The sequence below is a fragment of the Poecilia formosa genome, unplaced genomic scaffold (assembly GCF_000485575.1).
Source record: "Poecilia formosa unplaced genomic scaffold, Poecilia_formosa-5.1.2 Scaffold38, whole genome shotgun sequence".
NCBI classification, from domain to species: domain Eukaryota; kingdom Metazoa; phylum Chordata; class Actinopteri; order Cyprinodontiformes; family Poeciliidae; genus Poecilia; species Poecilia formosa.
In genome coordinates, this window is record NW_006799977.1 from 2,722,580 (window position 1) to 2,735,694 (window position 13,115).

Here is a 13,115-nt window from a genome sequence, read left to right on the forward strand (position 1 = left end):
CGAATATGACACAGCAATGACGACAAGACCTCTCATAACTTTTTTTCAATACAATCCAGACTAGATCAATTTGCTGTCCCTAGTCACTGTGGGTTTTTTAATTATAGTATGATTAAAGTTTTCCATCTATTTTTTAAATACTATCACATCACTTTAACTTAATTTATCCAACAAGAACATTGATTTATGTTTCTGCAATTCGTTGCGGACCTTTCATTTCGGCTTGAAAAGTCAATGTAATTGTCATCTGTATGATTAATACATCGGAAGAATAATAAAAAAATGCTATGGAATGCATTCAGGTTGATGTATTACATTTAGGTCAAATACTATAAGATTTTTTATTTTGATGTTCATACATATATTTGTTTTTCTACATAAACTAAATCGCGTTGCCGTCCTCCTCGTTAAAACCACTCTGTCCGATCCTCATCTGATTTACATCGAGGCTACTGGGTCTCATTTTTCTGGACCAACACTGTTAGCACAAATTCTTGAAATTATTTAATTTAACAATAAATTTTAAAACCGATGATGAAAAGAATAACTATTTATTTATGCAATTAATTTAAAAAGTCTCAAAGTCAACCCCTTTTGTCTTTCCTTGTAATATTTTTTATCTATCTCAATTTTCGAGAGTAACATATAGAAAATCTAATAAACATAATTATAATAATGTCAAACACCATTTTAATAAAATACATTTCTTTTATGAAATTTGAGTGTTCTGTAACATTTTCCTTTTTTTCTTCGGTTATTAGACCATAATCAGACTTCCGGTTGGTAATAGGTCAGTCATTGGCAGAGTGGGCGGGACTAGAGAGTATAAATGTAGAGTCAGTTCTGCGATACCTCCTATTTGCTTCCAGCAGACAAAGAGACAGGCTCGCAAAATGAATAGAGTACATCGCAGAATGGATCTCATAACATTTTCTACTTTACTGCTGGCAATCAGTTTTTCTTTATGCAGAGGAGGTAAGAAAATGACTTTAAAATTAATTTCGTATGAATTTTAAGTTAGATACATTACTTTAGAACTAAGTTTTTTTTGTTTTAGATTAAAGTTTGATTCTCCAGTCTGTGTCTGAAAGATGTATTTGAAATGTTTAAAGTGCTTTCTAGGATATTGATCTTTATTTTGACTAAATGTCTCCGCTGTAGGTAACCCCTGCTGCTCAGAGCCATGCCAGAACAGGGGTGTGTGCACAGCGATGGGTTCAGAAAACTATGAATGTGACTGCACACGTACTGGTTTTTATGGACAAAACTGCACAACACGTAAGTATATAAAAAGAAACCCAGATTGTATTTCAAATTGTTACATTGGAGCTGCTGTTGACATCTTAACTCATCTTCCCCATTTCTGTCATCTGCAGCTGAGTTCCTCACTTGGATAAAAGTTTCCCTAAAGCCTTCGCCCAACACGGTGCACTACATCCTCACCCACTTCAAGGGTTTCTGGAACATCATCAACAGTATTTCATTTCTCAGAGATGCCATCATGAAATACGTCTTGACATGTAAGTCCTCTGCTTTTTACTCAGTGGAGAAATTAAGTAATTTATACAGAGACAAGTAATAGGTTTATGCAACATAAATGAATAATAAATAAATGTCCTTCCTCTTTCTAGCACGATCCCATATGATTGACAGTCCTCCTACTTACAACGCGGACTATGGATACAAAAGCTGGGAAGCCTATTCCAACCTATCCTACTACACTCGTGCCCTTCCTCCAGTTCCGGCGGACTGCCCAACCCCTATGGGAGTCGTAGGTGAGTTCACTTTCTGCGCTTCAGGAGAACCAGTTTTCTTAGATTCCTATTTAGAGCACAAGAGCATCCCGTTCCTATTACATCAGTGGAAGATCACAATAAAACCTTTTGTTTATCTGCTGGTGTGAGAGGAAACAGTCTTATGAATCGAGCCCAAACCTGTCCCAGCATGCAACAAAGAAAGCGTTTGCCCTGTAATCCTATCATAACAAGCCAGCTTCCTGCTGCACTTTGAGCTGATGTTTATCTTGTTGTTTTCAGGTAAAAAGGAGCTACCTGATGTAAAGGTTTTGGCGGAAAAGCTCTTGGTGAGGAGACGGTTTATTCCAGACCCGCAGGGTACCAGCTTGATGTTTGCATTCTTCGCGCAACACTTCACACACCAGTTCTTCAAGTCTGATATGAAGAACGGACCTGCTTTCACAGTGGCTAAAGGCCATGGGGTGAGTAGCCAAATCTAATTCAGAATAGATTATTAAACAAGAAGTCTTGTAAAAAAAAATTAAATCATGACCTGAAAATGTTTCCTTTGTTTAGGTTGATCTCGGCCACATTTATGGTGACAACCTGGAGAGGCAACATAAACTGAGGCTTTTCAAGGATGGAAAGCTTAAGTATCAGGTAAGAGCAGAGAGCCACATTTCATTAAGACGAAGGCTTCAAATGCACATCTGTGTCTCACACTTCCTGTATGTCCTTCTTGTGTAACGCTACAGATTGTAAACGGAGAGGTGTACCCTCCACTGGTTAAGGATGTTGGTGCTGAAATGCACTACCCGCCACACGTCCCAGACTCTCAGCGCTTCGCTGTTGGCCACGAGGCGTTCGGTCTGGTCCCAGGCCTCATGATGTACGCCACCATCTGGCTCCGTGAGCACAACCGGGTGTGTGACGTTTTGAAGGAAGTTCACCCAGACTGGGATGACGAAAGACTCTTTCAGACTTCTCGGCTCATCCTTATTGGTGAGAAATTTTGACTTCTGCAAACAGTTTTTAAAGATATTTCCTGCAACGGCGCCGTGGAGGCGGAATGACTGATATTAGTTTCGAGCAGAGGAAGTTGTGGTTTCAGCTTTGGTATTCCTTGAATAGAGCTATTGATGATAATCACAGGAATGTGTTTTGGCTTGGCAGTAATGAAATGTCAGTTTCCTTTTTGCAGCCGGTAGAGGAAATATTATATTTAAAATGCAAATTAAGCAGAAAAAAATTTGATTACATATTTGATCTCTGTAGGTGAGACCATCAAGATTGTGATCGAGGACTACGTGCAGCACCTGAGCGGTTATCACTTCAAACTGAAGTTTGACCCAGAGCTGCTCTTCAGCAAACGCTTCCAGTACCAAAACCGCATCGCATCCGAGTTCAACACACTTTACCACTGGCACCCTCTGATGCCTGACAGCTTCCACATCGAGGAGAGGGATTACAGCTACAAAGAGTTTGTCTTCAACACCACTGTGATGACCGAGCATGGCATCGGCAACCTGGTGGATTCATTCACCAAGCAGACTGCAGGACGGGTAAGGACTCTCAATGCAGCTGCAGGAACAGCCACATTTTAACCCCAACATGGCTCTAAAGCTTCATGACTTTAAACATTTTATTCCCTTGTAACAGGTTGCTGGTGGGCGGAACGTTCCGGGACCCATCTTGTACGTCGCCATCAAGTCCATCGAGAACAGCAGAAAGATGCGCTACCAATCCCTCAATGCCTACAGGAAGAGATTCTCCATGAAGCCCTACTCCTCGTTTGAAGACATGACAGGTGAGACAAATTCAACACCACCAACAAAGTCTGATACATGTAGGTGGAGCAGATGACGCAAAAGGATTAGCAGGAGATTATTATTGACTCTTCTACGTAATTCCAGACTCTCGCTGCTTTGTCTAATTGTCAAGAAGTTTGAAAAGCATACCTAAAACTACTGAACACAGCTCTCGACAGCGCTTTGGTATTATTAAGGACATGCTTTTGGACTTACACCCCAGCAGTTTCGGAGGTTCAATGTTTATTTCCATGTCTGTAAGAGGCAGATGTTCATTACATCCTGGCATAATGTAAGCAGATTGTCATTACAAAGAGCAAAGATGTAAACTTACAAGGGAGACCAGCAGCTCCAGGGAGGGATAGGAAAACTACCCCAAGATGTATTAAGAGGCTATTGAGGAAAAGGTTAGATGTGAGGAGACAAAGGAAAGATCAAGTTGGAAAGTTAAGAAGTGGTGCAAGTGAGACGAGCCAGACTGAACCACAAGCTAAAACTGTTTATCTTCTTCTCTACAGGAGACAAAGAAATGGCCGCCATACTGGAAGAGCTGTACGGTGACGTCGACGCTGTGGAGCTCTACCCCGGCCTGCTTGTGGAGAAGCCCCGGCCGAACGCCATTTTTGGGGAGACGATGGTGGAGATGGGGGCTCCTTTCTCCCTCAAAGGCCTGATGGGGAATCCCATTTGCTCGCCAGAGTACTGGAAGCCCAGCACCTTTGGAGGCTCAGTCGGCTTTGACATCGTCAACACCGCCTCCCTGCAGAGGCTGGTTTGCAACAACGTTCAAGGCCCCTGTCCCGTGGCGTCCTTTTATGTGCCTGACATCAAAGAGACCGGATCCATGACCATCAACTCGAGCACGTCGCAGTCGCGCGGCAGTAACCCCAACCCCACAGTTATTCTGAAAGAAAGGACTTCTGAGCTCTAAATACTCAATTCAAAAGAAAAGATGTTATTTAATATTTATTGTGTATTTATGTTTTTTATTTATTCATCTTTTCTCCACCAATGTGTTAATTTATTAAGTGCCTTAAGTTATTTTTGTAATTTAAAATGAATTAATAACTTCACTGACACCTAATACTTGAAGTGGTAGACTTTCAGCCTCAGTCGTACTTATTGTATTTCTATTGTTTCATGAGGATAATTTCTGTAGATTTGCACACATATGACTAAAACTGGAAGCCTACATGGTTATACTCACCATGACTTATTTATAGCTCCGATGCATTTCTATTTTTTCTACTAATTCACAGATTTATTTTTTTAATAAAAGAAAACTTGGACTGTTATGTGAGTATATGTGCAGAATGTGTGTGTATATGTGTCTAAACTGCAGAAATATTCAAATGAAATATCGTCAGTTCTGTAATATGACTTACAAGCATTATATGATATGTTGTTTGAATTGAATAAACTCTGACAGGACTGGAAGATTTTTTGTATTTCCTTTCTGACTACTTTAAACTTAAAGTACACATTTTCAAAATCTTGAAACTTCTTGTTTCAAGAATTTTTTTAGGCCTGTTTGCAATCATTTAAATGTATTAATCAGCCTACCAATGAAAAAAAGAAAACACACCCTTTGTTTTTGCTGCTTATTTCTCTAGATAACTAACTTGATGTTTTTGAGCCTCAAGTACAGCTCCATCCAAAATTACTGCCACACCTGGAAGATAAACGTAAAAAATTTTAAAATAAATTGTCCCTCCAGTCAGATTTAGTCCTCACCATTTTCACTTGTTTTTAACTTTTTATTTCTTGCTCTGGCTGTGCAATTTTAGGCAAGTATCTACTTTTGGTAGCCCTTTCCTGAATTCTGATCATCAACATGCATTTCGTTCTTAAATCGCACATTCTCATGTACTCGTCCCCATTTTAATCGGACACAGTCCACAGAACAAAAAACAGGATTCTGACTCTTGCAGAGTAGTTTTTGCATTGGCAATACTTTACAAATGTATATCCCACCTCACAGCTTTCTTTTGTTCTTGCTTTTATTTCCCATTTACATGTTTCAAATCATTAAGCTGAGTTAAATTTTAGTAACCAGATCCCAAATTGTCATGGGAATTAATTTCACAAATACAAGAAGAGGTCAAACAGTGACAAAAGGACATAGTTCTGCTTTCATGTGATTAAATATTCAGTCAGCTGTGCTTCACAAGGTCAAGAACTTTGACATTCACACTTTACAAGAAGGGAAGTTTCCATTCACACTAAACATATATATATAAATATAAACACCCTACCTGTTCTCATGAAAATGGGAACAACAATGTAATTATTAATCTGAGTTGTTTAACTTTAAATGGCACCGAACAAAGCAAACACCTGACTGATCATTTTATTGGTGAATGTTTCACCTCTTCAGTATTGTACTTGTTCTGCTCCTGAGCTCTATTAGCAGGAGAATAAATGTGACTGATATGAAAGCTCCAGTGAGCTTTAATAAACCAGCAGTAGTACTCTGAGTATTCTGTGCAGGATTTACTCAGCCTACGCTCACATTTTTGTGCAGCTACAAGAGCTTTCACATCTCAACAGAACAGATAAAACATGTAGAAGCTTGTCTGACCCAACGAGATTTATGCCAAGGCAGCGCAGATAAGTAACGAGATGAAATGGTTCAGGTGGCTTCAGTGCATTTCTCTTAAACTTTTATGTTTTTTTAGATTTACTGGCTTATTTCATAAACTCTTCAGTGTTTAAAGATGACATTTCCTTACATTGTGTGTAATGAAAGAGAAATAGGGAAATTATCACACAAAATGTGGCATTATTATGGTTTCCAGCAGTCAACTTTTCTGGGAAAAGGTTCTGGAGGAAAAAACTGCTTTACTGTAATTGATGTAAGAAAAACCACCCATTCTGAAAACATACACCCAGCCTCTGCTGGAAGAGATGCAGCAAGTGGGTGGAGGATAAAGTCTCCAGAGGACCCTGTCCAAGTCAAACACGGCGACAAAAATGCTGACGTGACGGGCAGCATGGCGTCGTGAATCAGCTCGCCAGCATTAGACATCATCCTCTCTGACCTCAATAGAAAGTTTTCCATCGCATTTCTCACAAAAGAATCAGCTTCCACATCCAAATGAAAACACACCCACATGCAGAACTAAGAGCATTGTATTAATTAAGTCATGTGCATCAGTTGTCATCTCAGCTCATCCTCATAAAGAGTTGCTTCTCCATCACATAATGTTTGGCTCGGGATATCCCGCTGGAAGAACTTGGCCTATCACAGCACGAAAACGACCTGATTGTGTGGGGGCATTATTAGTTAGTTGTTATTTCCTCACTGTCTGATGCCAGGGCATGACTGTGACTATTATTGTTTGGTTGTACGTCAATGTGTGGCCTGCTCAGATCCTGCTCTATGAGATCGGGCATGGGGAACCCATCTTGCTTTGTGTGGATCTAATGAGCATGAACAGAACGTGGGCCCGAGTGCAGGAGATGATCAGGATGTTTTTTGTCCTTCTCACTGCTCGGGAGCCAGACTTACAGTGGGAGTGGGACCACCACCAGAATTACGTGACACCTTGCAAGTGGTGCAGCGTAGGTCAGCTGGAAAGTGGTGCAAAGGCACAAAGGAAATGTGGCTCTGAATTGTCGTGAATTAAATCAGTTTTTCTAGAAGTCCCTCAAAACTCACGTCGAACCTGAGCAATCAAGTGAAAAACTATTATAAATCAGTTAAAACTTGACTTGACATTTATAGGCAGCAACAGTTTCTTCTCTAAAGTCAGTGCTGATGTGTTTTCTGCTAGCACATTGAGTTAACACACACCGTTTGTTAATCTCATACTTATATCCGAAGCACCTTGCTGCTATTTTCCTTCCTAAATCCTATTTAAGCTGCAACAATGATGTGGTCAGAATTTATTCCATTGTTGTACTGTATATTTTTCCTTTTAATCACAGACTTTTCCACCCAAATGTAAAAGGGAAGGTGAGGACTTTAAATATTCTCTGAAAATCTAAACACACATAACTCACACTTCCTGTAAAAGCTATAAAAATTACCATAAAAATCTAGAAAAATCATTGTGAGGTTTAACACAAATCAGTTATAAAATGGACACTGAATTTTTTTAACCTTCACTGTGAATACCTTGGTTTGTACAGTACAATGTATGTTAAAAAAAAATTATAAACTCAAGTAAAAGCAAACTGATCATATGACTTGTTAGGGTTCTATTTTCAGTGTTGGTGTAAGACTCAACAATCCTGCTCCTTAGCTGCAGGGAACATCCTCATGTCATTCTTTCTTAATGATGAAGGTTTTGCTTCAGGCTTGACGCATCCCAGCTAATAACACGTTTGTCATACCTCAACTAGAAACAAACCGTTGAGGTAATGGTGACAGGAAACGAGCCTGGGGCTGATGAGGGGGGAATTCAAGGCTAAGTGCAAACTACCAACAAATAGTTTTAATGTTTTATTAGGTTTGGCTTGTTAAAATTCAGAAAATGTTACCATGGTTATTGACAAAACTTTGTAGGTAGTTGTGGGTTTACCCATAAACATGTCAGGTGGTTTGTGGACACGTGAGTCCACAGTCAGTTCTCACATCAGGTAATAAAAAGACGGATTAAAAAAGAAAAGCAGTCTATGAAATATGACGCAGAGGAAGAAATGTCAGACTTTTGATTTTAAAAAAAGTTTTTATTCACACGTCTTTGTTACAGAAAACACCTAAAACAATAAGCGGTTCCTTCAGAAAGTTCAGGAAAAAGCCAGAGAAAGAGAAATTTCCTCCAACAATAAGGTATTGTGTGCCAAGGAGGAAGAGATCTAAAAATTGATTACTACTTTTTCTGTTTTATTGACTCCTGACAATAACGACCTTAAGGGACCTTAAGAGTATTAAGTATTAAGAGTAGAGTATGTTATTAACATTAAGGTTAATAACACACTCTACCAAATTAAAAAGCAAACAAGGAAGTATGTGTATCAAGAATAGAGACAAATGATAGAAAACGTAAATAATTCAAACATTAAAACACTGTTTCCTTATCCTCATTCCAATGTCTCCACTTCATCCATCGGCGACTTTCGGTGTGAGATACTTTTTCATTTACAATCCAGATGTTACACATGATGACTGCAGTTCAGAAGCACATAGAAACTGCCAAAGCAATGAGCAATGCGTTCAATTTCAACATCACTTCTCACACCAAAATTACCTTAATAGGATCTATCCTGACCTAAGAAACTGTAAACATTACAATGTCTTGGGTGGCATGGGGGCTCTGTGTTTTATTAGTCACAAATTTAATGTCCACTATCTAACGACCATTGATAAGTAGAGGAGAAAAGACGGGGCGTGAGACCCTTCACACCCCCAAAGGGAAAAATTAAACAAATTAAAGAGATTCAGTTTTCAGTAAATAATGGTTTGGGTATCACTTCCTTACTCAAAACCATTTAAAATATTTTATTTTCATAGTTTTAATTTCAGAAACTGACAGGGTGTGGGTGGTGTCTGATAGCATTTGACACTGATTCTTTGCCAAGAAGTCTGTGGTGCCGATACAAAACAGAGAGAAACATTTCATGACTGCCAATGATGTCTGTAAAGGTATTCAAAAGCTTGCACACACCTTCTGGCACAAATAACACAGTTTCCGAATGACAATTTATGTCTGTCATTACTTTAGTGTCTTTTAGACATTACTTCATTGCTTGTATGATCCATTTTGGGGTCAAAGTTCAACTATAACACTGATGGCCTCTCATTTGCAAGTTGAAATGTGACTCAGTGACAGGAAGCCCTTCACCACCATGTTTAACAGCTGGTTAAACTGATGATATTCTGTTTGGTTTTCTTCATTCAATCGCCTATAATTTGAACCAAACTAAACTTAAGTCAAGCTGCCATGTTGTTTTTTTTCTCGAGGAGTTTTTCTCCAGAGGATCATTTTTAATAAATGTACAATCTTTTTCTAATCATCCTGTCTTTAACTGAGACTTGAAGAGTCTGAAATTGGTATGTTTTGGCTCTTAGGATTTAAGCACTTTGAGTTTTGTGGTTTGTCTTTACATCCTTTCTTGTGTTTCTGTGTTGTAGCTTTGTATTTTGTATTTAGTCTTTTTAGGCGTAGTGGGGGGGTTACATCTTGTTTAAGATATTTAGTCAGATCCCTGTGTTTTCATTGTGTCATTTTATTTCAATAAGTCATTCCTCTCAATATGTTCACTCTGTTCTCTCTTCCTCCCCTCTTCACTAACAACCACGTTTTCTTTATCTAGTAATTGCCACCTATGTTAGGTTCAATCACTTGTCAGTTTGATTCTACCATGCTTATGGTATCCACACTCACATTAAATATTTTCCACCCATAAATACTCTCTTTTTCACTCTAGGACAAAACTCAAATTGTTCCAACCTCAAGTTATTTAAAAAATGTCATTGAAGCACTTTCAGCCTACAGCAACTATAGCTTTCAAAGATTCTTTCTGACGTCTTTCCAGCTTGACATTTTATTCAATACCAGTAAACTGAAATGCCTTTGGCTTGTGTAGAGGTGTTCCAACTTGCTGATGAATTAATGAAATGAATTTGATTACTTTCACTTCCCTGAAGCTTTACATCTTAATTCTAAGGAAGTTTTGAAGGCGTTTATTTTTTCGCCTGAATTTACTGACAATTTTATTTCTGAGTAAATCATTGATCCTCCATTGGTTAAACAAGCATCCTTAAAACTGTTCATAAGCTTCATCTCTACCAGCATCTTTACAAAGTTAAGGTTTTTTTCCACGAAACATTCAGGCTACAGTTGAAAAGGTCCGCTGTTTACAATACGCTTCAAGCGTCCAGTTTTTAAGAGTTTGAACACTAAAACATCTTCAAAATGTAAGCTGCTTGTGGAGTTGCATGTAACACAGTAAACAATTTTTTTATATATCAAAATGTGTTACGTAAGATAAAGAGACACAGAAAAACCTAAAACAGTCACAAGTCAACATGAGATTACATCGACAATATAGTTGCTCATCCATCAGACACCCTCTCACTCATCACTCTACTATGTTAAACACGGCCATCCAGGCATGTGCAGAGGGGTGTGTCAGGGGGGGTTGAGCCCCTGACCCTCCAAAGGTCTCTGCATGGCCCTGCAGCCATCTATGGAAAGAAGATTCAACAGACGAAATAGTGTGCCAGAAATGTTGGGAGAGATACCGTTTATCAGGTTTCACTGTCTGAGCTGCACGGAAAACTGATAAGAATACATTTAGAAATCCTCAGGAGAAGTTTAGTTTTTTTGGATACTAATTATGTTGCTTTGTTGGGAGAAGACAACATTTTTCCGTTCATTGCCTCCTGCATACCAGTGATAGGGTTAAGATAGATTTGATGAAATAACAGCACAGTTTATTTATTGTAAAATAACTTTGGAAAACTAGCACTTCCTTAAGAATATAAATTTCTTATGAAGTTAAGGTTTACCCAACTTTTTATGCATTAAAAAAAATAAACCAATGTCTAAAATAGTAACACCACAAATGTTGGTTAAACATTTGTGGTGTTGGTCTTTTACATAGTACAAAGACCATTTGTTGACTTTACCAATCTCGACTCTCCTCTTAAATAACTGGCATGGCTCTGTATTTACCTTTTGTAAAACTTTAGTAGACAGGAGTGTTACTGATTTTTATAATCTAGGTGTTGAAACAGGTGGTGTAGTTTGTGTTTGCTCTCACAGCCTCTGAATCAGGGACGTTTCTGTGTGAGCTGGGCAGGTATTTTATTCAAAAACTATGCATGTGAAGCTTATTGTTGATTCTAAATTCCCCCTGATGTGTGAAATTACAGCCACGGTTTCAGGTCCTGATATTGGTAATGTGGCTCTTCACCCAGGAGTCCTTCTGTGTGAGGGGCAGCACATGTACTTAGACAAAATGTGTTTGTTATGCTTCGTTTATTGATCATTTAGCTGTGAATGAGACTGTGGGGCATCATAACCATAAACCATGTGTGAATACACACCTTGTATTCACACAGCCCAGATTAAATATTTAACCCAAACTAAATATTTGACCCAAAGTAAAATATTTCCAAATGAACGTCTTAATCCTTGGGTACACTCTTTCAAATTAAAATGTTGTGAATGATGTGATTCATAAAGAAAGACTAACACCTGTTATCAGTCACATTTTGGTATCTGTGTTGATCAGTTAGTCTGTTCATCAGACATGGTGACTAATGCCAAAACACAATTGTAAAATGACATCTGTTAGATTTTGTCCCTTTCCCATATTAGTAATAGGATGTCTCAGGGACATATTTAAGGTGTCAGTCAAAGGCCTTTCACAATTTAAGCAAATTTTTCCATGTAATATCTACCTTTTCAGTTGCTGTAAAACTATTGCGTGGGAGTAAAAATGGTGAGTGAACAAAAACCTTAATGTGTAATTTGTTTTGTGAAAGGTTCATTCCAGACAGGAACTCCTCTTGTAATGTTTGCGTGATAAAATATTTCCAGAAAACTCTTAATTAATTTCATTTGGGTAAATAAAAAGAAGTATGAATCTCAATCAAAGAGCTCTCTGAATCAGAGGGAGGACAGAGGTATTATTTGGCAGGACATTCACAGAACACCCAGAGGAGAACATTCAGTAAAACAACATCTAATTGGTGTTGAGATTCTGCACGTAGCAGCTGATGAACAATGTTGTGAATGTGGGTTAAACAAGGTGACATTTTCTCCCACTTTTAAGCTGAAGCTCTGTGAGAAATACACTTAATTTAATGCCAGAGACAAAATTTTTAAGTTTTTGTGAAGACTTAATGCTAAAAAGAAGAGAATTTCAATAAAAAAGATACAAAAATATAAGTATCAGACTCAAATAATAATGTTTTTTATTTGACTAAACCACATCGCAAAGAATATAATATGATCAAAAAGTTAATTTATTCCAGTAATCCTTCAGTGTTATATACATTTATTTTATAATGGAGAATATATAAAACCAAAAATTCCCTCTATTATGAAATAAAAATATAACATGAAACCTATAAAATTAATGACACAGTAACACGTAGTTGTGACATTGTCATGATCAAGGTAGTCATGAGGAAATCATTGTGAAACACGCGTTGTCATTCTCCACAATACCACAAGGCAAAAGACATCTGCTAATGATATGCTTAGTAATGGAAAATTTAGTGGAAGGAAAAACATAAAGTCACATAAAGTCACAGCCTTGGAAAGACTGTGGAGTCATAAGTTTTGGAGTTTTTCACAAGGTGTGAAGTGCAGCTTCAGTCACAGCTCTAACAGGACCTTGATAACAGAGTTTGGGGATTTTTACTCTTCTTCTCATTGTGTGTGGTGTCCACCCTTGTTTGTTACAGTTCCAGTTGTTTTTATTATTCTGACCAGGGCAAGTTTAGGCCAGCTGTAATTTCTCAGCTTATGAAGATCAGCATATATTTCCCTCACTTGAACGCTACATTCTCTTGTGTTTCCCTTTACTCACTCGGTGTGAAACTATTATTACACTTTCATAGAAAAACTTTTTTTTCTTTTAAGGGTTTTGTTGGCTCGAGTGGCCTTTA

General features: G+C 38.1%; 1 protein-coding gene across 1 annotated transcript; it reads left to right on the forward strand.

Annotated features, from left to right (window-relative positions):
- The first annotated feature begins 833 nt into the window (after window positions 1-833).
- On the forward strand, window positions 834-4,981 carry ptgs2b (prostaglandin-endoperoxide synthase 2b). Its single transcript, XM_007550916.2, has 10 exons — window positions 834-975; window positions 1,162-1,278; window positions 1,377-1,520; window positions 1,632-1,775; window positions 2,037-2,218; window positions 2,313-2,396; window positions 2,492-2,738; window positions 3,012-3,298; window positions 3,396-3,543; window positions 4,063-4,981. The coding sequence occupies exons 1-10, from the start codon at window positions 894-896 to the stop codon at window positions 4,473-4,475; spliced, it is 1,848 nt and encodes a 615-aa protein (XP_007550978.1). The 5' UTR covers window positions 834-893; the 3' UTR covers window positions 4,476-4,981.
- Window positions 4,982-13,115: the final 8,134 nt, after the last annotated feature.